Source organism: Hemitrygon akajei, chromosome 20, assembly GCF_048418815.1.
Source record: "Hemitrygon akajei chromosome 20, sHemAka1.3, whole genome shotgun sequence".
In the NCBI taxonomy this organism is placed as follows: Eukaryota; Metazoa; Chordata; class Chondrichthyes; order Myliobatiformes; family Dasyatidae; genus Hemitrygon; species Hemitrygon akajei.
In genome coordinates, this window is record NC_133143.1 from 72724227 (window position 1) to 72750709 (window position 26483).

Consider the following 26483-nt stretch of genomic DNA (forward strand, 5'->3'; position numbering starts at 1 on the left):
AGAGTTCAACCCAGATAAGTGTGAGGTGGTTCATTTTAGTAAGTCAAATATGATGGCAGAATATAGCATTAATGGCAAGACTCTTGGCAGTTTGGAGAATCAGAGGGATCTTCGGGTCTAAGTCCATAGTTCAAAGCTGCTATGCAGGTTGACCTTGTGGTTAAGAAGGCAAACGGTGCATTGGCCTTCATCAATCTTGCAAATGAGTTTAAGAACTGAGAGGTAATGTTGCAGCTATAAGACCCTGGTCAGACTCCACTTGGAGTACTGTGCTCAATTCTGGTCTCCTCACTACAGGAAGGTTATGGAAACCATAGAAAGGGTGCAAAGGAGATCTACAAGGATGTTGCTTGGATTAGGGAGCATTCCTTATGAGAATAGGTTGACTGAACTCGGCCTTTTCTCCTTGGAGCAAAGGGGGATGAGAGGTGACCTGATAGAGGTGTACAAGATAATGAGAGGCTTTGCTTGTGTGGATAGTCAGAGGCTTTTTCCCAGGGCTGAAATGGCTATCACAAGAGGGCATATTTTTAAGGTACTTGAAAGTAGGTACAGAGGAGATATTGGTGGAAAATTTTTTATGCAGAGTGGTGAGTGCGTGGAATGGGCTGCCCACGGTGGTGGTGGTGGAGGCGAAAATGATAAGGTCTTTTAAGAGACTCCTGACTGAATACATGGAGCTTAGAAAAATAGAGGGCTATGGGTAAGCATAGGTAGTTCTAAGGTAAGGACATGTTCAGCACAGCTTTGTGGGCCGAAGGGCCTGTATTGTGCTGTAGGTTTTCTATTTTTCTAGTGCATGAGAAGTCTCCAGAGTTGATGAGGTCAGTAATGATTTCGGAGACAATTTTCTGATGGTCCAGAGTGGAGTCCTCTTCAAGGTGTGGGTTTGAAGAGGTGTCTGAGAGTTACTGCCTGGCTTCAGCAAGGAGAGGTCAATACGCCACGTTACCACAGCTCCTCCTTTGAGGTTTTGATGGTAAGAACTGCATACATTAATTTTATCTTACTGAAATATACTGTAGTTCCAGTCAGCACACTACAGAAAGAATGTAATGACAGTGTAGGCTTTTGTGAATAAATGCGGGTGTAGTTTTATGTACTTAAAAGCCGTAGCCCTTCCATTACGAACAAACCAAAAGTAGTCGCCTTACACGGACAGCATTATGTCAAACGCCGTCTCTTGAAGTGAACACAACAACTCAATGATGGTCCTGATGAAGGGTCTCCGCCCGAAACGTTGACTCTACTTTTTTCCGTAGGTGCGAGCTGATCCGCTGAGTCCCTCCAGTATTTTGTGTGTGTTGTTTTGGATTTCCAACTTCTGCAGACTTTCGTAATTACAAGACACTGAGGGGGAGACGGGAGTCATCCCGGCTTTAGGCGGCGCTCAATGCGGAGGATGCCTCGTTCAGGTCCTGCTGCGTGTGCTGGCGTCTTCTGGCGTGGACTACTCGCGGTGTGAAGATGGTCAAACTGAGTAAAGAGAGCAAACAGCGGCTGCAGCAGGTGTTCCGTGTCACCCAGTTCGCCATCCGCTGGGGCTTCATTCCTACCGTGCTTTACCTAGGTCAGTACCGTCGGTGGCTTGCGCTGGGCCGGGGCTCACGGAGTGGCTTTAGTCCTCGCAGTGAGGCCCAGGACGGCTGAGGGTGCATGGGGGTGGGGGCGCTAAGGATAGCCAGCTAGCTAAAGGTCGGGGGTGGGGGCGAAGGCCTAACGGCTGCGGAGGATATGGGGGAGGTGGCGAGGGGCTAAGTGGGGCTGAATGTGTGGAGGGGAGGTGAGGTGACCCAATGGCGCATGATGGTGTGGGAGGGGGTGTCCCCAGGGCGCATGATGGTGTGGGAGGGAGTGTCCCCAGGGCGTCTGAGGGTGTGGAGGAAGAGGGGAACCCAAGGGCACCGGAGGGGGTGGGTCCCAAGGGCGCCTTAAGGGGGTGGCAAAGGCCTAATCGCGGCTGAGCAGATGGGGAGGGGGAGCAAGGACGGGAAGGTGTTGAGAGCGCTAAAAGCGGCTGAGGGTGGTGAGGGCTTAAATACGGCTGGGCCTGGTGGGTAGGGGCAGGGCCGGCGAGGCAGAGGTCTATGTGTGGAGGGGTGAGGAGTGAGAATCAGAATATATATAGATTTTCAATGAAAATAAGTGGCGAGAGGAAATTAATGGAATTGTTGTGAAAACCAAGATAGAGCCAATTCTATTCATAAATCTATGTCACAAGCATAAGAAATATTCAGCATTTTAGGGGATCTGACTCACTGGCATATCATTTACTGTATAATTAAGTCTCCTGTCTTTGCTTCCACTTTACTATATTGGTATTGTTACGTACCCCGTAACTGGGTGTCTTACCAGCAAAGATAGAAGTATCCGTTGGAGTCTAGTACTATTTTCAAAACAGTGTTTATTAGTAAAATATACAAATCAATATCAACAATGCAAATATACAGATAATACACGTTAGCAATACTAAACCTAAAAGTGTGGGTATAATAATAATCAATAATAAACAAGCTCTATCAATGTCTAGGGGATAATGAATTGTCTTATGTGAATATAATGTTCAGTTCAGTTCATAGAGGCTGAGGTAGTTGTTGGTGGTTTTGTTGTAATTGTTGGAGAGAGAGAGCGAACAGTGACAGCCAGTCAAACCTTCCTTTACGTTCTTGATCCATCGATGTGTTGTTGTGGCCATTCAGGTATGACCCCTCTGTCCTTTAGCTAGACCGTTCTTCTATGGTGGACTCATCACCCAGGCAAGGGTGGACACACACACAAGCCCCCACCGGCCTCGCTATAAACACTGTGAGTTAGAATTGACCGATCCTTCGTTCGGTCTCCGATGCCCCACACTTTTCTCGTGGGTTCCAACACTTAAGCAGTGCTCACTCGTGCGTCTCTTGGTGTGTCTGAGGGGTGTCTCCCCAGACCTCACTTTTATCCCTACTCACGGGGTCTCAGGTGTCAATCAGTTTTGAATGGCTTAGCCCATCAAACCAGCCCTCTCCGGAACCATGAGTCTTACAGGAGTCATAATATGGTCTCTCTTCCCCGGTGTTATCTCGCCCTTGTCTGAAGCAAATGTTCCAGTCCCAGTATGTTTTGTTCCATCTCTTTCTCTCTCATTAACAGCCTGGCAACAGTAACGGTTTGTAATTCTCCCAGAGGAGGGGGACATGGGCAACCTTGCACCCTTCTGCCCATCAGAGCTGTTCATCCTTCGTAACAGTATCTTGTGATTTATTGTTTGAATTATGATAATGAGGAACTTCATCTAATAGAAGTGGAGGCAGATACACTAGTGAAATTTAAGAGACTACTAGACAGGTATATGGAGGAATTTAAGGTGGGGGTTATATGGGAGGCAGGATTTAAGGGTCGGCACAACATTGTGGGCCCAAGGGCCTGTACTGTGCTGTATGTTCTATATGAATGTAATGATGTGGTAGTTGTATGTCTATTGCAGGGGCCCTTGAGGAGACAGTCAATAAAACAAAATGGCTACAATAATTTACCAGAATCTGAGTGTTCTTTCTAAGATTTGTATATGCAAAAAATAAATATGTCTTTATTCTAGGTGAATTCACAATTGAATGTAAGTTACTGTGTAGTTGCTGATGAATGTTTGATACACTCCAGCTGAAGGCGTGGATTCACAGTGGTTCCTACTGTCTACATGTGCAGTTTCTTTGTGTTAAATTTAGTATTTTTATATATAGTTGGATGTGAGTCAACTACACGTGCTCTCTCAGCTAAGACTTGGTGAAAGGAAATTACAGACCTCGGTGATTGGGATGATGTTTGGATGAGGTGTAAGGATGAGGTGTTGGAGTACTTGGTGACACAGGACAAGATGGTACAAAGTCAGCATGGTTTCCTTCAGGGAAAATCCTGCTTGACGAACCTGTTGCAATTCTTTGAGGAGATTACAAGTAGGCTAGATAAAGGTGATGCAGTGGATGTATATTTGGACTTTCAGAGGGCCTTTGACAAGGTGCCATACATGAGGCTACTTGCCAAGATAAGAGCCTATGGTATTACAGGTAAGTTACTAATATGGTTAGAGCATTAGCTGATTAGTAGGAGGCAGCAAGTGGGAATAAAAGGATCCTTTTCTGGTTAGTTGCCAGTGATTAGTAGTTTTCCACAGGGGTCGGTGTTGGGATCGCTTCTTTTTATGCTGTATATCAGTGATTTAGATGATGGAATAGATGGCTTTGGTGCCAAGTTTACAGATGATATGAAGATTGGTGGAGGGGCAGGAAGTGTTGAGGAAACAGGTTGGATGCAGAAGGACTTAGACAGATTAGGAGAATGGGCAAGAAAGTGGCTAATGAAATACAGTGTTGGAAAATGCATGGTCATGCACTTTGATAGTAGAAATAAATGTGTGGGCTATTTATTAAACAGGGAGAAAATCCAGGAATCTGGGGTGCACAGGGACTTGGGAGTCCTTGGGCAGAACGCCCAAAAGGTTAACTTGCAGATTGAGTCGGTGGTGAGGAAGGCAAATGCCATGTTGGCATTCATTTCAAGAGGTCTAGAATACAAGAGCAAGTGTGATGCTGAGGGCTTATAAGGCATTGGTGAGGCCTTGCCTTGAGTATGGTGAACAGTTTCGGGCCCCTCTTCTTAGAAAAGATGTGCTGGCATTGGAGAGGGTCCAGAGGAGGTTCACAAGAATGATTCCAGGAATGATTGGGTTGTCATACAAGGAACATTTGATGGCTCTGGGTCTGTACTTGCTGGAATTTAGAAAGATGAGGGGGGATGTCATTGAAACTTTTCAAATGTTGAAAGGCCTAGACAGAGTAGATGTGGAAAAAATGTTTCCCATTGTGGGAGAGTCTAGGACAAGTGTGTACAGCTTCAGGATAGGGGGCACCCTTTGAAAACAGAAATGCGGAGAAATTTCTTTAGCCAAAAGGTGATGAATTTGTGGAATTTGTTTCCACGTGCAGCTGTGGAGGCCAGGTCGTTGGGTGTATCTAAGGCAGAGATTGATAGGTTCTTGATTGGACATGGCATCAAAGGTTACAGGGAGAACGCTGGGAAAAATAGGGTTGAGGAAGAGGGGGAGAAAAGGATAAGCCATGATTTGAACGGTGGAGCACAGCAGACTTGATGGGCCAGATGGCCTAATTCTGCTCCTGTCTTATGGTCTAAGACTTGTGTTTAATTTGTAAGCATTTATTTTAAAGTGGTATGGGAAAAAAAACTGCTGAAAACACTCAGATCAAACAGCATTTGTGGAAAGAAAAACAGATGATGTTTCATGTCCAGGATCCTTTATCATCTACAAATTTGAGGTTTTTAAGAAAGCCCCAGCACAATGAGTAAGGAGGCTATAAAAAGCACAGAAATTCTTGTGGCTGTCCTTGTGATGCCCTGACATCACTGAGCAAGATTTTGAAATTAATTAAAATAATCTATTTTCAACACAAGGTTTCCAGTTTCATCTGTTAATCCTGCCTTGATGATAGCAGTGGCAGTTTAGGAAATTAGTTGGCGAATTTTCTGTTTACTCTTTAGTTTTTAACCGATGGGCCATTTTCATGGTTATGCAATTACTTTCAGTTGTTAATTAATGTTAGACCAGGCAGGCTGCTACTCAGAGATGGTGCAGGTGAAGCCCATTCTGTTAAATGTTCTGTTAAAAGTATTGAATTCCAAATTTATTGCTAATATTTACAAAGGTGTGGAATTTGTTCCCTGTGGAGTAAAATAAAGGTACCTTGCCATTTTTGAGTACGTCCTGAAAATTAGTGCTGAAGAGTACACAAAAATATAGTATTGCACATCCCATTAGAAGTTGTGTACATTCCAAAACTTCACATGATTAGAGAGGAAGTATAGTATTTTTTACCTTCATTGTGATTATTCATTAAATATAGGGAAATCTCCAAGGAAAGCAAATCAACTGCCATATTCTCAAAAGGCTCCGAACAAATCTAAATAGTGTAGTTCTACAATGATAACAAGTAAAGCAGTGTATTTAGGGAAGGAAACTTCCTATAAGTCCTGAGTCCCAATGTCTTTGTGAGTCTTGATGTAAGGATTTTGACCTGAAGCATTTGTTGTTCTGTAAGCCAAACTTTCTCTGACGTTTTCAGTTCCTGACATACCAAATCAAATTGTATAATTAATGTCAAATGGTTGAATGTTTAAAACTGTTCTATTAAAAGTCCCTGCGTGTGCTGGTTAAAGAGCCTGAAGGCCGTAGTTATCATTAATGGGAAAGAAATTGGTTGATTGAATGGAAGGATAGATAGAGGTGTTCAAGAAGCTGTTAGATTAGTACATGAATGTGCAGGAAATGGAGGAAAATGACATGTAAGCAGAAGGGATTCATTTAATTTGGCATTTGATTACTAATTTATTTAGTTTGCCACAAACATTGTGGGCCAAGGGCCTGTTCCTATTGTTCTGAGCAATGTACAGTATATATGAAGAACAAAATTGGTCTGAAAAGTTAGACCATAAGACAGGAGCAAATTTAGCCATTCAGCCCATCAACTCTGCTCCGCCATTCCATCATGGCTGATCCTGGATCAAATTCAACCCCTTATACCTGCTTTCTCGCCAGAGCCTTTGATGCCCTGACTGATCAAGAAACAGTCAACTTCCACCTTAAATATACCTGAGGACTTGGCCACCAACACAGTCTGTGGTAGAGCATTCCACAGACTTGCTACTCTCTGGCTAACAGAATTCCTTCTTAACTCTATTCTAAAAGGTCACCCCTCAATTTTGAGGCTGTGCCCTCTAGTTCTGGATGCCTCCACCATAGGAAACACCTTCTCCACATCCACCCTGTCTAGTCCTTTCAACATTTGGTAGATTTCAATAATATCTCCCAGCGTTCTTCTAAATTCCAGTGAGTACAGGTCCTCTTGTACCACTGTTGGATTCAGGGGTCAGTGACAACTAGCACCTTGTGAATCATTCTTGGTATAATTATTAGGGTAGCTTTGTCTTTCTAGAACCCCGAAGTCCCCCCCTCAGCTCCCCCCACCCACACATAAGCAGCAGCAAAACAGTGACTCCCCCCACCAGAAAAAAAAGCATCTGCACCTCCACTGTGTACTCAAGTGTGCAACAAAACATCAATAAAGACACAGACTTGCAGTACCCTGAAAACTACTCGTTCACCCGGTAATTTAACATACCACAGGTTCTTTCTCTCTCCATAATATGGGAAAAAGAGGTGTCCCCGTTTCACAGCAAGAGGGGTGACATAACAAACAACTCACTGATTTATGATGTTAAAAGTCTGATGCATCACTTCTTCCGAGCTCTGTGCCCAAAGAACATGGATCGCTGCTTACGATCTTCTGTCTCCCATGACACACCAGTTTCCTGCAGCGGCACCAACCTTGAGTTTGTCTGCCTTCAGAGCCTCTAATTCTCCAATTCCCTGTCCAAATGTGCTATGGGAGTACTTTCACCTTATGGACAACAGCATAGGAGAATTATATCACCTCAGTGGGACGAACAATAAATGTTTGTCCTGGCAGTCCTTGCATGATTTTTCTGTCATGTTCTTTGTGGATGTTGACATTTCTCTGTAGTAATATCAACATATTCTGTGTATTACGATTGGTCAAACTCATTTTGTGTAGAGTCAGACTCTGGAAGACAGCAGGGAAGATATGTATAGTAGGTGGCCAGAGGAACTTGAGGATCAGTGTGTATATTTTGACCTCCCTACCACATGTTTCTATGAGGTAAATGAATGGAGTGTACCAGCAGCAATGATAATAATATGTACTGTGTCTGTAAATCGTGATTTTATGTTGGCTTTACTAATATGTTGTTTCCTTCCAGGTTTTAGAAGAGGTGGCGATCCAGGAATGCCAGAGCCCAGTCTTCTAAGGTAAACCCCTGAAATTATTGTGATTAGTTGAAGGAACTTTGTTGTATGTTGTGCTTTGGTATGGTAAATAGTGTGCCTGAAGTCTTGCTTGCATTCTCTTCCAAACACTAAATGCCAGTGTTTAGGGGACCATTGTACACCTTAGGATATGTGTTTCGTAGTTTCAGTTGCAGTTTGCAATTGATATTTACTTCTATCAGTCAAATGTCCATGTAGATTTGAAATTAGCCATTCTAAAAAGTAATGAATAATAATTTTGGTTACTGCCCAAAATGCCAGCGGTGTAACAGGCTGTAACTAGTAATTTTGGTTAGAGTCATAAAGAAGTACAGCACAGAAATGGGGCCTTTGGCCCAACTAGTTTATGCCAAAACCATTTAAACTGCCTATTCCCATCAACCTGCGCTGGGACCTTAGTCCTCCATACCCTTCCCATCCATATATCTATCCAAACCTCTCTTAAATGTTGAAGTCAAGCTTGCATGAACCACTTGTGCTGGCAGCTCATTCCATACTCTCATGGCACTCTGTGTGAAGAAGTTTCCCCTCATGTAAAATTCTCACCTTTCACCCTTAAGCCATGACCTGGTTGTAGTCCCACCTAACCTCAGTTGGAAAAGCTGTTTGAATTTACCTTATCTATACCCATCATAATTTTGTACATCTCTATCAAGTCTCATGTCAATCTTCTACGTTCTAAAGAATACAGTCCTAACCTATTCAATCTTTCCTTATAACTCAGGTCCTCCAGACCTGACAACATCCTTGTAAATTTTCTCTGACCTCTTTTAACCTTATTTACATCTTTCAGGTAGGTAGGTGACCAAAACTGCACACAATACTCCAAATTTGGCCTCACCAACATTTTATACAACTTCAACCTAACATTCCACCTCCTGTATTTTGATTTATGAAGGCCAATGTGCCAAAAGCTTTCTTTTATGACCTTATCTACCTTTGACACCACTTTCAATGAATTATGTACAGGTGGCCCCCTGCTTTTCGTACGTTCGCTTTATGATGACTTGCTGTTACGAAAGACCTACATTAGTGCCTGTTTTCGCTAACCAAAGAGGATTTTCGCTTTTACAAAAAAAAGACGCCTGCTTTATACGTGTGTTTACCCCGAGAAGGACTACATTGACCGTGAAGCCTTGTGCAGGCAGTTGTTTACACACATGATTTTTTTTTCTGCAAATCGATTTTGGCTAGCTGTCTTCCCGAGTTTGATAAGTGAAACTACATCATACCTACAACATTTCTACTTTATATAGGGTGTATATTTGTCATATAATTCCTGCTTTTACTATATGTTAGTGTTATTTTAGATTTTATGTGTTATTTGCTTTAATTTAGTAGGTTTTTTTTGGATCTGGGAACGCTTAAAAATTTTTCCTATATGTTAATGATAATTGCTTCTTCGATTTACGACTTTTCGGATTACAAACTGTTTCATTGGAACGCTCTACCTTCAGATGGCGGGGGAAACCCGTATCTCTATTCCAAGATCCCTTGTTCTACCACACTCTTCAGTGCCCTACCATTCACTGTGTAAGACCTACCCTGGCTGGTCGTACTGAAGTGCAACAACTCTGCATTAAATTCCATCTACCATTTTTCTGCCTATTTTTCCAGCTGTATCCCACTGCAAGCCAGGATAGCCTTCCTTCCTGTCCACTACACCCCCAGTCTAGGTGTCATCTGCAACTTTGCTGATCCAGTTAACCACATTATCATCTAGATCATTGATATAGATGACAAACAACCAAGAACTCAGCACTGATCCCTGCAGCACACCTCGAGTCATAGACCTCCATTCAGAGAGGCAGCCCTCTACTATCACTCTTTGGCTTCTACCACAAAGCCAATGTCTAATTCAGCTTACTACTTCTTCTTGAATGCCGAGCAACTGAACCTTATTGATTAGCCTCCCATATGGGACCTTGTCAATTGCCTTACTAAAGGCCATCCACTGCCTTGCATTCATCCACCTCCCTGGTAACGTCCTCGAAAAACTCAAGATTGGGTAGATATGACCTACTGCATATGAAGCCTTGCTGACTATCCTTAAATCAGTCTGCGTATATCTGGTCCTTTAGAATACCTTCTAATAACTTTCCCACCACTGATGTCAGACTCACAGGCCTATAATTTCCTGGTTTCTGTTTTGAGCCCTTTTTAAACAGCGGAACATCACTGGCTAACCGCCAGTCCTCTGGTACCATAGACAATAGGTGCAGGAGTAGGCCATTCGGCCCTTCGAGCCAGCACCAACATTCAATGTGATCATGGCTGATCATCCACAATCAGTACCCCGTTCCTGCCTTCTCCCCATATCCCTTGACTCCGCTATCTTTAAGAGCTCGATCTAACTCTTCCTTGAAAGCATCCAGAGAATTGGCCTCCACTGCCTTCTGAGGCAGAGCATTCCATAGATCCACAACTCTCTGGGTGAAAAAGTTTTTCCTGAATTCCGTTCTAAATGGCCTACTCCTTATTCTTAAACTGTGGCCTCTGGTTCTGGACTCCCCCAACATCGGGAACATGTTTCCTTCCTCTAGCGTGTCCAATCCCTTAATAATCTTATATGTTTCAATCAGATCCCCTCTCATCCTTCTAAATTCCAGTGTATACAAGCCCAGTCGCTCCAATCTTTCAACATATGACAGTCCCACCATCCCGGGAATTAACCTCATGAATCTATGCTGCAATCCCTCAATAGCAAGAATGTCCTTCCTCGAACTTGGAGACCAAAACTGAACACAATACTCCAGGTGTGGTCTCACCAGAGCCCTGTACAACTGCAGAAGGACCTGTTTGCTCCTATGCTCAACTCCTTGTTATGAAGGCCAACATGCCATTAGCTTTCTTCACTGCCTGCTGTACCTGCATGCTTACTTTCAGTGATTGATGTACAAGAACACCTAGATCTCGTTGTACTTCCCCTTTTCCTAACTTGACACCATTCAGATAGTACGTAATCTGCCTTCCTGTTCTTGCCACCAAAGTGGATTACCTCACGTTTATCCGCATTAAACTGCATCTGCCATGCATCTGCCCACTTACCCAACCTGTCCAAGTCACCTTGCATTCTCCTAACATCCTCCTCATATTTCACACTGCCACCCAGCTTTGTGTCATCGGCAAATTTGCTAATGTTACTTTTAATCCCTTCATCTAAATCATTAATGTATATTGTAAATAGCTATGGTCCCAGCACTGAGCCGTGCAGTACCCACTAGCCACTGCCTGCCATTCTGAAAAGGGCCCGTTAATCCCTACTCTTTGTTTCCTGTCTGACAACCAATTTTCTATCCATGTTAGTACCTTACCCCCAATACTATGTTTTTTATTTTGCCCACTAATCTCCTATGTGGGACCTCATCAAAAGCTTTCTGAAACTCCTGGTACACTACATCCACTGGCTCTCCCTTGTCCATTTTCATAGTTACATCCTCAAAAAATTCCAGAAGATCAGTCAAGCATGATTTCCCCTTCGTAAATCCATGCTGACTGGGACTGATCCTGTTACTACTATCCAAATGTGCCGCTATCTTCCCCACCACTGATGTCTGGCTAACTAGTCTATAATTCCCTGTTTTCTCTGTCTCTCCTTTCTTAAAAAGTGGGATAACATTAGCTGCCCTCCAATCCTCAGGAACTGATCCTGAATCTATAGAACATTGGAAAATGATTACCAATGCGTCCACGATTTCTAGAGCCACCTCCTTAAGTACCCTAGGATGCAGACCATCAGGCCCTGGGGATTTATCAGCCATCAGTCCCATCAGTCTACCCAACACCATTTTCGGCCTAATGTGAGTTTCTTTCAGTTCCCCTGTTACCCCAGGTCCTCTGGCCACTGTTACATCTGGGAGATTGGTACCTCTTCTGTCACTAAGGATGCTTTAAATATCTTTGCCAGGGTCCCGGCAATTTCTGCACTTGCCTTCCATAGGGTCTGAGTGAACACCTTGTCAGGCCATGGGGATTAATTCCCCCTGATTTGCCTCAGTAGTAAACACCTCCTCTGTAATCTGTACAGGGTCCACGAAGTTGGTGCTGCTTTGCCTCACTTCTATAGACTCTGTATCCATCTCCCGAGCAAATACAAATGCAAAGAATGCGCTTACAATCTTCCCCCAAGTGCTTTGGCTCCACACATGGATTGCCTTTCTGGTCTGCCAGAGACCCAATGTGGTCTTGCATATCTGTGAAATCCCTTGGGATTCTCATTCACGTTGTCTGCTCGATCAACTTTATTCCTTCTAGAAACATAGAAAAATTAAAGCACAATACAGGCCCTTCAGCCCACAATGCTATGCCAAACATGTACTTCAGAAATTACGTAGGGTTACCCACAGCCCTCTATATTTCTAAGCTCCATGTACCTATCCAGGAGTCTCTTAAAAGACCCTATCATATCTACCTCCACCACCATTGCTGGCAGCCCATTCCACATACTCACCGCTCTTTGCATTTTTAAAAAAACTTACCCCTGACATCTCCTCTGTACCTACTTACAAGCACCTTAAAACTGATAGCCATTTCAACCCTGGGAAAAAGTCTCTGACTATCCAAATGATCAATACCTCTCATAATCTTATACACTCTATCAGGTCACCTCTCATCCTCTGTCACTCCAAGGAGAAAAGGCCAAGTTCACTCAACCTATTCTTGTAAGGCATGCTCCCCAATCCAGGCAACATTCTTGTAAATCTCCTCTGCACCCTTTCTGTGGTTTCCACATCCTTCTTGTAGTGAGGTGACCTGAATTGAGCACAGTACTCCAAGTGGGGTCTGACCAGGGTCCTATATAGCTGCAACATTACCTCTCAGCTCTTGAACTCAATCCCATGTTGGATGAAGGCCAGTGCACCATATGCTTTCTTAACCACAGAGACAACCTGCACGGCAGCTTTGAGTGTCCTGTGGACTCAGACCCCAAGATTCCACTGATCCTCCACACTGCTAAGAGTCTTACCATTAATACTATATTCTGCCATCATATTTGACCTACCAAAATGAATCACCTCACACTTATCTGGGTTGAACTCCCATCTGCCACATCCCAGCCCGGTTTTGCATCCTACCGATGTCCCACTGTAACCTCTGACAGCCCTCCACACTCTCCACAACACCCCCAACCTTTGTGTCATCAGCAAATTTACTAACCCATCCCTCCACTTCCTCATCCAGGTCATTTATAAAAATCACGAAGAGAAAGGGTCCCAGAACAGATCCCTGAGGCACCCCACTGGTGACTGACCTCCATGCAGAATATGACCTGTCTACAACCACTCTTTGCCTTCTGTGGCCAAGCCAAGTCTGGATCCACAAAGCAATGTCCTCTTGGATCCGATGCCCCCTTACTTTCTCAATAAGCCTGGCATGGGGTACCTTATCAAATGCCTTGCTGAAATCCATATACACTATATAACCATATAACAATCACAGCACGGAAACAGGCCATTCCGGCCCTCCTAGTCCGTGCCGAACTCTTAATCTCACCTAGTCCCACCTACCCGCACTCAGCCCATAACCCTCCACTCCTTTCCTGTCCATATACCTATCCAATTTTACCTTAAATGACACAACTGAACTGGCCTCTACTACTTCTACAGGAAGCTCATTCCACACAGCTATCACTCTCTGAGTAAAGAAATACCCCCTCGTGTTTCCCTTAAACTTTTGCCCCCTAACTCTCAAATCATGTCCTCTCGTTTGAATCTCCCCTACTCTCAATGGAAACAGCCTATTCACGTCAACTCTATCTATCCCTCTCAACATTTTAAATACCTCGATCAAATCCTCCCTCAACCTTCTACGCTCCAATGATAACTTGTTCAACCTTTCTCTGTAACTTAAGTGCTGAAACCCAGGTAACATCCTAGTAAATCGTCTCTGCACTCTCTCTAATTTATTGATATCTTTCCTATAATTCGGTGACCAGAACTGTACACAATATTCCAAATTTGGCCTTACCAATGCCTTGTACAATTTTAACATTACATCCCAACTTCTGTACTCAATGCTCTGATTTATAAAGGCCAGCGTTCCAAAAGCCTTCTTCACCACCCTATCTACATGAGACTCCACCTTCAGGGAACTATGCACTGTTATTCCTAGATCTCTCTGTTCCACTGCATTCCTCAATGCCCTACCATTTACCCTGTATGTTCTATTTGGATTATTCCTGCCAAAATGTAGAACCTCACACTTCTCAGCATTAAACTCCATCTGCCAACGTTCAGCCCATTCTTCTAACTGGCATAAATCTCCCTGCAAGCTTTGAAAACCCACCTCATTATCCACAACACCTCCTACCTTAGTATCATCAGCATACTTACTAATCCAATTTACCACCCCATCATCCAGATCATTTATGTATATTACAAACAACATTGGGCCCAAAACAGATCCCTGAGGCACCCCGCTAGTCACCGGCCTCCATCCCGATAAACAATTATCCACCACTACTCTCTGGCATCTCTCATCTAGCCACTGTTGAATCCATTTTATTACTCCAGCATTAATACCTAACGACTGAACCTTCTTAACTAACCTTCCATGTGGAACTTTGTCAAAGGCCTTGCTGAAGTCCATATAGACTACATCCACTGCCTTACCCTCGTCAACATTCCTCGTAACTACTTCAAAAAATTCAATAAGGTTTGTCAAACATGACCTTCCACGCACAAATCCATGCTGGCTACTCCTAATCAGATCCTGTCTATCCAGATAATTATAAATACTATCTCTAAGAATACTTTCCATTAATTTACCCACCACTGATGTCAAACTGACAGGTCTATAATTGCCAGGCTTACTTCTAGAACCCTTTTTAAACAATGGAACCACATGAGCAATACGCCAATCCTCCGGCACAATCCCCGTTTCTAATGACATCTGAAAGATCTCCGTCAGAGCTCCTGCTATCTCTACACAAACTTCCCTCAAGGTCCTGGGGAATATCCGGTCAGGACCCGGAGATTTATCCACTTTTAAATTTCTTAAAAGCGCCAGTACTTCCACCTCTTTAATTGTCATAGGTTCCATAACTTCCTTACTTGTTTCCCACACCTTACACCATTCAATATCCTTCTCCTTAGTGAATACCGAAGAGAAGAAATTGTTCAAAATCTCTCCCATCTCCCTCAGCTCCACACATAGCTGACCACCCTGATTCTCTAAGGGACCAATTTTATCCCTCACTATCCTCTTGCTTTTAATATGACTGCTCTTTTTAATATCTACTGCTCTTCCTTCATCAATGTGTTTAGTCACATCCTCAAAAAATTCACTCAGGCTCATAAGGCACGATCTGCCTTTGACAAAGTCATGCTGACTATTCCTAGTCATATTATGCGTCTCTAAGTGTTCATAAATCCTGCCTCTCAGGATCTTTACCATCAAATTACCAGCCACTGAAGTAAGACTCACTGGTCTATAATTTCCTGGGCTATCTGTACTCCCTTTCTTGAATAAGGGAACAACATTTGCAACCCTCCATCTGCCCCTATTGATGATGCAAAGATTATTGCCAGAGGCTCAGTAATGTCCTCCTTTGCCTCCCACAGTAGCCTGGGGTACATCTCATCCGGTCCCGGAAACTTAATATGCTTTCGAAAAGCTCCAGCACATCCTCTTTCTTAATGTCTATACGTTCAAGCTTTTCAATCTGCTGTAAGTCATCTCTACAATCGCCAAGATTCTTTTCTGTAGTGAATACTGAAGCAAAGTATTCATTAAGAACCTCATCTGTCTCCTCCGTTTCCATTCACACTTTTCCACTATCACACTTGATTGTTCCTATTCGCTCACATCTTATCCTCTTGCTCTTCACATACTTGTAGAATGCTTTGGGGTTTTCTTAATCCTGCTCTCCAAGGCTTCCCATGGCCCTTTCTGGCTCTCTTAATTTCATTCTTAAGCTCCTTTCTGCTAGCCTTATAATCTTCTAGATCTCTATCATTACCTAGTTTTTTTTAACCTTTTGTAAGCTTTTCTTCTTGACTAGATTTCCAACAGCCTTTGTACACCATGGATCCTGTACCCTACAGTCCTGATGACTACACCTGCAAAAGGTGCATCCAGCTGCAGCTCCTATCAAACTGAGTTAGGGAACTGGAGCTGGATGAACTTTGGGTCATTCGGGAGGCAGAGGCAGTAGTAGATCAGAGTTTCAGGGAGACAGTCACCCCTAAAAGTCAGGAGACAGGTAGCTGAATGACTGTCAGGAGAAGGAAGGGGAATAGACTGAAAGAGCAGAGCACCCCTGTGGCCGTTCCCATCAACAAAAAGTATATTGTTTTGGATACTGTTGGTGGGGACGGCCTACCAGGGACAAGTTGTAGTGGTCGTGTCTCTGGCACCGAGACTGGACTCTCAGCTCAGAAAGGAAGGAGGGAAAAGAGGAGAACAGTAGTGATAGGGGATTCAATAGTTAGGGGGACAGATAAGAAGTTCTGTGGGAGAGATCGAGAATACCAAATGGTCTGTTGCCTCCCTGTTACTAGGGTCCACGATATCTCGGATCCAGTTCTCGGTATTCTCAGGAGAGAAGGTGAACAGCCAGATGTCATGGTCCACGTGGGAACCAATGACATAGGAGTAGGAATGAGGTCCTGAAGAAGGAATATAGGGAGTTAGGAAAGAAGTTAAAAAACAGGACTCGAGGGTGGTAATCTTGGGATTGCTGACTGTGCCATGAGACAGAGAGGGTAGGAACAGATGGCAGATGAATGCATGGCTGAAGAGTTGTTGCAGGGGGCAGGGATTCAGATTTCTGGATCATTGGGATCTCTTCTGGGGAAGGTCTGACCTGTACAAAAAGGACGGGTTGCACCTGAACTGGAAAGGGACCAATATCCTGGCGGGCAGGTTTGCTAGAGCTGTTGGGGAGGGTTTAAACTAGTTTGGCAGGGATGTGGGAATCGGAATGTGAGTGCAGAGATTAGGTTAGAAAGGCGAGGGCATGATGCTATATGTTCTGAGTTGATGAGGAAGGACAGGCAGGGGACAAAACATAAATGTAGCCAGTCAGAGGGGTTGAACTGTGTCTATCTCAACGCTAGGAGTATTAGGAATAAAGGGGATGAACTTAGAGCATGGATCAGTACGTGGAACTATGATGTTGCAGCCGTTACTGAAACTTGGCTGGAGGAAGGGCAGGATTGGTTGATGCAGGTACAGGGGTTTAGGTGTTTCAAAAGGAATAGGATGGGAGGTAAAAAAAAAGGGGGGGGGAGTAGTATTACTGGTCAGGGATAGTATCACGGCTATCCACTGAGTCGGTCTGGGTGGAAGTTAGAAATAGGAAGGGATCAATCACTGTGTTGCGAGTAGTCTGTAGGCCCCCAAATAGCCCTTGGGACACTGAGCAGAAGATAAGCAGGCAGATTTTAGAATGGTGCAGGAAATACAGGGTTGTGGTTATGGATGATTTCAACTTCCCTCATATTGACTGGCACCTCCTGACTGCAAGGGGGATAGATGGGGCTGAATTTGTCAGGTATGTTCAAGAAGGATTCCAGACACAGTATGTGGACCGGCCAACGAGAGGAGAGGCCATACTGGATCTAGATCTGGGTAATGAATCTGGTCAGGTGGCAGACCTCTTGGTGGGGGAGCGTTTTGGTGAGAGTGACCACAACTCCCTTAGCTTCAGCATAGCTATGGAAAAGGATAAAAACAGACAAAATGGGAAAGTGCTTAACTGGGGAAGGGCTATCTATGAAGGGATGAGGCAGGAACTAGTGAGAGTAAATTGGAAACAAATGTTCAAGAGTGAAAGCACAGAAGTAATGTGGAGGAAGTTTAGGGACCACTTGTGCTGGGTTCAGGATGGGTTTGTCCCACTGAGACAAGGAAAAAATGGTAGGAAAAGGGGACCGTGGCTGACGAAACATGTGAGGCAACTGGTCAGATATATATTAGATATAAGAAACAGGAAGCAGGAGGGGCTCATTGAGAAATATAGGGTAGCCAGGAAGGAGCTTAAGAAAGGACTTAGGAAAGCTCGAAAGGGGCATGAGAAGGCCTTGGCATGTAGGATTAAGGAGAACCCCAAGGTGTTCTATGTGTATGTGAAGAACAGAAGGATGACAAGAATGAAGGATAAAGAAAGCAGAATGTGCCTGGAGGCGGAAGAGGTTGGGGAGGTCCTAAATGAATACTTTGTTTCAGTATTCACAAGTGCAAAGGACCTTGATCAGGGTGAGGTCGAAATAGAACAGGCCTATGTGCTGGACAGTGTGGAGATTAAGGAAGAAGTGTTGGATCTTCTTAAAAACATAAAGATTGATAAGTCCCCAGGGCTGGATGTGATATACCCCAGGTTGCTATGGGAAGTGAGAGATGAGATCACTGGAGCAGTAGCTATGATCTTTGAATCCTCTTTGGCTGCAGGGGAGGTGCCAGAGGATTGGAGAATGGCAAATGTAGTTCCCTTGTTTAAATAAGGTAATAGGGAGAATCCTGGGGACTATAGACCGGTCAGTCTTACGTCGGTGGTCTGCAAACTATTGGAAAGGATTCTTAAGAATTGGATCTACGAGCATTTGGAGAAGTACAGTCTACTCAAGGATAGTCAACATGGCTTTGTGAAGGGAAGGTTGTGCCTCACGAGCCTAACTGAATTTTTTGAAGAGGTAACAAAAGAAATTGATGAGGGTAGGACGGTAGATGTGGCCTACATGGATTTTAGCAAGACATTTGACAAGGTCCCCCATGAGAGATTCATCCAGAAAGTCATGAGGCATGGGATCAGTAGAACCTTGGCTGTTTGGATAAAAATTGGCTTACAGGAAGAAAGCAGAGGGTAGTAGTGGAAGGAAAGTACAAACCCCATTTCCAGAAAAGTTGGGATATTTTCCAAAGTGCAATAAAAACAAAATTCTGTGATATGTTAATTCACGTGAACCTTTATTTAACTGACAAAAGTACAAAGAAAAGATTTTCAATAGTTTTACTGACCAATTTAATTGTATTTTGTAAATACAATTTGTACACAAATTTAGAATTTGATGGCTGCAACACACTCAACAAAAGTTGGGACAGAGTTAAAATAAGATTGAAAAGTGCACAGAATATTCAAGTAACACTGGTTTGGAAGACTCCACATTAAGCAGGCTAATTAGTAGCAGGTGAGGTATCATGACTGGGTATAAAAGTAGCGTCCATCAAAGGCTCAGTCTTTGCAAGCAAGGATGGGTCGTGGCTCACCCCTTTGTGCCAAAATTCGTGAGAGAATTGTTAGTCAGTTCAAAAGGAACATTTCCCAACGCAAGATTGCAGAGAATTTAGGTCTTTCAACATCTACAGTACATAATATTGTGAAAAGATTCAGAGAATTCAGAGACATCTCAGTGCATAAAGGGCAAGGTCGGAAACCACTGTTGAATGCGTGTGATCTTCGAGCCCTCAGGCAGCACTGCCTAAGAAACAGTTATGCTACTGTGACAATTATAGCCACCTGGGCTCGGGAGTACTTCAGAAAACCATTGTCACTTAACACAGTCCGTCGCTGCATCCTGAAATGCAACTTGAAACTGTATTACGCAAGGAGGAAACCATACATCAACTCTATACAGAAACGCCGGCGAGTTCTCTGGGCCCGAGCTCATCTTAAATGGACCGAAAGACTGTGGAACCGTGTGCTGTGGTCAGATGAGTACACATTTCAGCTAGTTTTCGGGAAAAACGGGTGTCGAGTTCTCCATGCCAAAGATGAAAACGACCATCCTGATTGTTATCAGCGAAAGGTGCAAAAGCCAGCATCTGTGATGTTTCCGATGTTGGGGAAGTCCAGAACGATGGGTCACAGTTTAAGGATAAAGGGGAAGCCTTTTAGGACCGAGATGAGGAAAAACTTCTTCACACAGAGAGTGGTGAATCTGTGGAATTCTCTGCCACAGGAAACAGTTGAGGCCGGTTCATTGGCTATATTTAAGAGGAAGTTAGATATGGCCCTTGTGGCTAAAGGGATCAGGGGGTATGGAGAGAAAGCAGGTACAGGGTTTTCAGTTGGATGATCAGCCATGATCATACTGAATGGCGGTGCAGGCTCGAAGGGCCAAATGGCCTACTCCTGCCCCTATTTTCTATGTTTTTACGTGATGGTATGGGGGTGCATCAATGCCCACGGCATGGGTGAGTTGCATGTATGTGAAGGTACCATTGACTCTGAGGCGTATATTAGGATTTTAGAGAGACATATGTTGCCATCAAGGCGACGTCTCTTCCCTGGACGTCCATGCTTATTTCAGCAGGACAATGCCAGACCACATTCTGCACAGGCTACAACAGTGTGGCTTTGTAGACACAGAGTGCGTGTGCTTGACTGGCCTGCTGCCAGTCCAGATCTATCTCCTATTGAAAATTTATGGCGCATCATGAAGAGGAGAATCAGACAACAGAGACCACGGACTGCTGAGTAGCTGAAGTCTTATATCAAGCAAGAATGGACAAAATTTCCAATTGCAAATCTACTACAATTAGTATCCTCAGTTCCAAAACAATTAAAAAGTGTTATTAAAAGGAAAGGTGATGTAACACAATGGTAAACATGCCTCTGTCCCAACTTTTGTTGAGTGTGTTGCAGCCATCAAATTCTAAATTTGTGTATATTTGCAAAATACAATTAAGTTGGTCAGTAAAACTATTGAAAATCTTTTCTTTGTACTTTTGTCAGTTAAATAAAGGTTCTCGTGAATTAACATCACATTTTTGTTTTTCTTTTTTCTTTTTAAATCTTTTTATTAATTTTTAAACAAACATAAATGAAACATGAATACAGAGAGTTTGAGAGTACATAGTAGTTTAAATAAACATTCAAATAGATGATAATCAATATATAATAACCTCCCAAACTCATGGTAATTGCGAACAAAAGAAGTAAAAAAAAATGAGAGAGAAAAAACTAACCAACATGGGCCATTGCATTATGTCAAATATATACAATAGTGCCAATAACTCCGAACCTCCATCCAAATAATTAAGGATAATAAAAGTGAGGTTTAGGAAAAGACAATTTAACTCGTATGAAAATGTTGAATAAATGGTCTCCAAGTTTCTTCAAATTTAACTGAAGGATCAAAGACAACACTTCTAATTTTTTCTAAGCTCAAACAAGAGGTAGTTTGAGAAAACCACTGAAATATAGTTGGAGGATTAATTTCTTTCCAATTCAATAAAATAGATCTTCTAGCCATTAATGTAACAAATGCAATCATCCGTCGAGATGAGGGGGATAAACGACTATTATCCGCCATTGGTAAACCGAAAATTGCAGTAATAGGATGCGGTTGGAAATTGATATTCAGAACTGTTGAAATAATACCGAAAATATCTTTCCAGTAATTTTGCAAACAAGGGCAAGACCAAAACATGTGGGTCAATGAAGCAACATCAGAATGACATCTGTCACAGGTTGGATTAACATAAGAATAAAATCGAGCAAGTTTGTCCTTAGACATATGAGCTCTATGTACAACCTTAAATTGTATTAGGGCATGTTTAGCACAAATAGAAGAAGAATTGACTAATTGTAAAATTTTCTCCCGCTGCTCAGTGGGTATAAGACAATGAAGTTCTTTTTCCCATTCCTTAATTTTTTCTGATACTTCTGGCTGTATTTTCATGATCATATTATAAATGATAGCTACTAAACCCTTCTGACAAGGACTCAGAGCTAAAAAAATTTCTGTAATGTCCAATGAACATAGTTTCGGAAAAGACTGTAACTCATTATTCAAAAAATTTCTAACTTGCAAATATCTAAAAAAAATGAGTTTTAGGTAAATTATATTTATTAGATAGCTGTTCAAAGGACATAAAACTATTATCTAAAAATAGATCATGAAAACATGTTATACCTTTTGTTTTCCATAAAACAAAGGCTTGATCCATAAAAGAGGGCCGAAAAAGAAAGTTAGATATTATAGGGCTTGATAAGATGAACTTATTCAAGCCAAAAAATTTACGAAATTGAAACCATATTCGCAATGTATGTTTAACTATAGGATTAGTTATTTGTTTATTCAATTTAGATAAAGAAAAAGGAAGTGAAAATCCTAAAATTGAAAACAATGAAAAGTCTTGTACAGATTTACATTCCAAATTTACCCATTGTGGGCAAGCTGCTATAGTCGATTCTTGTGTCCAAAATATTAAATATCATATATTAACTGCCCAATAGTAAAATCTCAAGTTTGGCAAAGCCAAACCACTCTCCTTCTTAGGCTTCTGTACATATTTTTTGCTTAGTCTAGGATTTTTATTCTGCCACAGATAGGAAGATATTTTGGAGTCAGTAATATCAAAAAAAGATTTAGGAATAAAAATTGGTAATGCTTGAAATAAATATAAGAATTTGGGTAATATCATCATCTTAATAGCATTAATTCGACCAACCAATGACAAAGATAATGGAGACCACCTGGTAACAAGTTGCTTAATTTGGTCAATTAAAGGTAAGAAATTAACTTTAAATAAATCTTTTATGTTTTTTGGTAATTTTAATACCCAAATAAGTAAAATAATCTGTGACAACTTTAAATGGTAAATGTTTATAAATTGGAACTTGCATATTTAATGGAAATAATTCGCTCTTATTAAAATTCAATTTGTAACCAGAAAAGTTACTAAACTGAGCAAGCAAGGACGAAATAGCAGGAATAGATCTCTCAGGGTCGGATATGTATAGTAACAAATCATCAGCATATAATGATAACTTGTACGTCCCTTCCCCACAAGTAATACCCAAAATATTAGGTGATTCACGAATGGCTATAGCTAAAGGTTCCAAAACAATGTCAAATAGTAAAGGACTTAAAGGACAGCCTTGCCTTGTATCACGGAATAACTGGAAAAAAAGGAGATCTTTGATTATTGGTAAAGACCGAAGCCAAGGGTTTATAGTATATTACTTTAATCCATGATATAAATTTTGAACTAAAATTAAAATGCTGCAATGTATTAATTCTATCAAATGCTTTTTCAGCATCTAAGGAAATGACACATTCTGGTATTTTGGGTGAAGGAGTATAAATAATACTAATTAATTTTCTAATGTTAAAAGATGAGTAGCAGTTTTTAATAAATCCAGTCTGATCTTCAGAAATAATTTGAGGTAATATATTTTCTAATCTAGTGGCCAAAATTTTACTAAAAATCTTAAAATCCGTATTCAGCAAGGATATAGGCCGATAGGATGCACATTCAGTGGGGTCCTTATCTTTTTTAAGAATTAAAGAAATAGAGGCTTCATAAAAAGATTGTGGCAATTTACCTATAGTTAAAGCATCTTTAAAAATTTTACAAATCCAAGGAGAAAGTATAGAGGAAAAGGATTTTAAAAATTCTACAGTATAACCATCCGGACCAGGAGCTTTACCGGAATTCATTGAAAAAGTAAGCCTTTTTTATTTCAGTTTCTGTAATAGGTGCATCTAGGAATACACTATCCTCTGTTGTTAATTTTGGGATATTCAATTTTCTTAAAAATTCATCTATTATAGAAGAATCCTCAACAAATTCTGATTGATATAAAGAATTATAAAAATCTTAAAAGGCTTTATTTATCTCTTTATGGTCGATCGTCAGAGTGCCATCTCGTTTACGAATCCTAGTAATTTGTTGTTTAACCGAAGCAGTTTTCAATTGATTAGCCAATAATTTGCCAGACTATCTCCATGTACATAAAACTGGGTTCTAGATTTAATTAACTGATTTTCAATCGAAGAGGATAATAACAAACTATGCTCCATTTGAAGTTCAACTCTATAAAGTTCTTTGCTGGGGGTCACTAAATAAATCTTATCAATTGCTTTGATTTTATCAACCAATGTTAATATTTTCGAATTAGTTCGTTTCCTAACTCCAGCAGAGTATGAAATAATCTGTCCACGAATAAATGCTTTAAAAGTGTCCCATAAAATTCCACTAGAGATCTCTGCTGTAGAATTTGTTGAAAAAAACAAATCAATTTGTTGTTTAATAAAATTAAGAAAGTCTAAGTCCTGCAATAAAATAGAGTTGAACCTCCAAGATTTAGCATTAGTAGATGAGTCCATTGTCTTAATAGATAGCTTCAAAGGTGCATGGTCAGAAATGATAATGGAGTCATATTTACAATCAATAACATTTGTAAGTAAACGGTGATCAATAAAAAAGTAATCAATTCTTGAATAATTATGATAAACATGAGAAAAGTATGAAAACTCTTTGTCATTGGGGTGTAAAAAACGCCAAATTTCGGAAATTCCAGAATCAATCATAAAGAAATTAATAAGAGAGGCCAATTTATTCGGAAGAGCTTGGGTGGGCTTAGATCTATCCATCGAAGGGTTTAAACAACAGTTAAAATCTCCACCCATTATCAGCATGTACTGATTCAAATTAGGAAAGGATGTAAATAGACACTTAAAAAATTCAGGACAATCAGTGTTTGGAGCATAAACATTAACTAAAACAACTTTTTGATTAAAAAGTAGACCAGTAATAAGCAAAAATCTACCTTGTGGGTTTGAAATTGTTTCATAGTGTATAAAGGAGGTTGAAGAATCTATAAAAATGGAAACACCTCTTACTTTGGCTTGGGAATTCAAGTGATACTGTTGGCATTTCCAAAACCTAAAAAGCGTTGACTATCCACCTTCCTCACACGAGTCTCTTGTACAAAGATAATATTAGCATTCATTCTGTGGAATACTTTGAATATTTTTTTCCGTTTGATCGGATGATTTAAACCATTAGTATTCCAAGAAACAAAATTAATAATCTTATCCATATTGCCAATATTTATTACAATTAACACATAAGGTTAAAAAAAATGAACTCATGAATCCGGAAGAGGGAAGTAAGTTCAAGGAGGAGCCAGAAGTCATGACACTGCAACCATTTTTGTAGTTTCGAATCAGCCCATGAAGTAAAACTAAGCGTGAAGCAAGCAAAAAGAAAAATCCCCCTCCCTCCACCCTCAAAACCCCAGGAAAAAAGCCAAAAAGAGGCAAGCAAGCGATCTAATACTAAATTTACCCCCATGTCTCAAAATGGCAACTCAAACAAAAAAAGTTAAATAAAAGATACAAACCACCCATATTATAAGAAAGGGTTAGAGATTTTTGTTTTTATTACATTTTGGAAAATATCCCAAATTTTCTGGAAATGGGGTTTGTATTTTGCCTGGAGGTCGGTGACTAGTGGAGTGCTGCTAGGATCTGTCCTTTGACCCCTGCTCTTTGTGGTTTTTATAAATGACCTGGATAAAGAGGCAGCAGGTTGGGCGAGTAAGTTTGCAGATGACAGGAAGATTGGAGGAGTTATGGATGGAGCTGTAGTTTGTCGAAGGTTATAAGAGGATTTATACAGGATGCAGAGTTGGGCAGAAAAGTGGCAGATGGGAGTTCAGTCGGGATAGGTGTGAGGTGATGCATTTTAGAAGGACAAACCTGAAGACTGAGTACAGGGTTAATGGTCGGTTACTTAAGAGTTGGATGAACAGAGGGACTTTGGAGTTCAAATCCATACATCCCTCAAGGTCACTGCACAGGTTGATAGGATAGTTAAGAAGGCCTGTAGGATGCTAGGCTTCATTAATAGGCGATTGAGTTCAAGAAGAGAGAGGTCATTGTTGCAACTCTACAAATCTCTGGGGAGACCACACTTTGAGTATTGTGTTCAGTTCTGGTCACCTCATTATAGGAAAGATGTGGAAGCTATGGAGAGGGTACAGAGGAGATTTACCAGGATGTTGCCTGGATTGGGAAAAAAGTCTTATGAGGCAAGGTTAGCAGAGCTGGGACTTTTCTCTTTGGAGTGTAGGATGAGAGGGGACTTAATAGAGGACTACAAGATTATGAGAGGCATAGATAGGGTGGATAACCAGTACCTGTTTCCCAGGGCATGAGTAGCAAACACCAGAGGGCATATGTACAAAGTGAAGGGAGGGAAGTTTAGCTGAGACATCAGGGGTAAGTTTTTTAGGAGTTAGGAATGAAATTAATAATTTGGTTACACATGAAATCAGGAAAAATTTAATGTTTCTGAAACAGACATTATGAAAGTGGACCTAAGTCTATGAAAATACTGGCATGGAAACTGGAAAAAAAAGATAGTAGAAAGTACAATTCATAGAACTAGGGATCCAAGAACAAAATGATAAAAAATAAACTAAGTGAAATTCAAGAAGCTTTTGAAGTGTTTTACAAAACTCTATATTCCAAAGTCCCAGGGAGAAGCATAACCCAAATTGACACCTTCCTGAATTCTCTAGAGTTACCCACTTTAAGCGAAGAACAAAATAGAAGGATGACTGCTGACATAACTGAAATTGAACTAAAAGTTGTAATTAGTAGGCTTAAATTAAGCAAGTCACCAGGATCAGATAGGTATTTGGCAGAGTGGTACAAAGAATTTAAAAATTAGTTAATTCCTGTCTTACTCCCCACACAGAACTGGGCTCTAAAAAAGGCACAAATGCCACCCAGCTGGAAAGAAGCAGTTATCTCAGCTATACCAAAAGAAGGCAAGGATAAAATGGAATGTGGGTCATTTAGACCCACCTCCATTCTTAATGTAGATTATGGATTATTTACCTCCATCA

At 41.4% G+C, this 26483-nt stretch overlaps 1 protein-coding gene across 1 annotated transcript in view; it reads left to right on the plus strand.

The window, feature by feature from the left end:
* The first annotated feature begins 1389 nt into the window (after nt 1–1389).
* The window catches only part of tomm7 (translocase of outer mitochondrial membrane 7 homolog (yeast)), a 38352-nt gene continuing 13258 nt past the window's right edge, over nt 1390–26483 (plus strand). The window contains exons 1-2 of the mRNA XM_073024624.1: nt 1390–1570; nt 7828–7876. Coding sequence (XP_072880725.1) covers nt 1468–1570; nt 7828–7876 — 152 coding nt within the window. The 5' untranslated portion in view covers nt 1390–1467. The remainder of the gene's footprint in view (nt 1571–7827; nt 7877–26483) is intronic.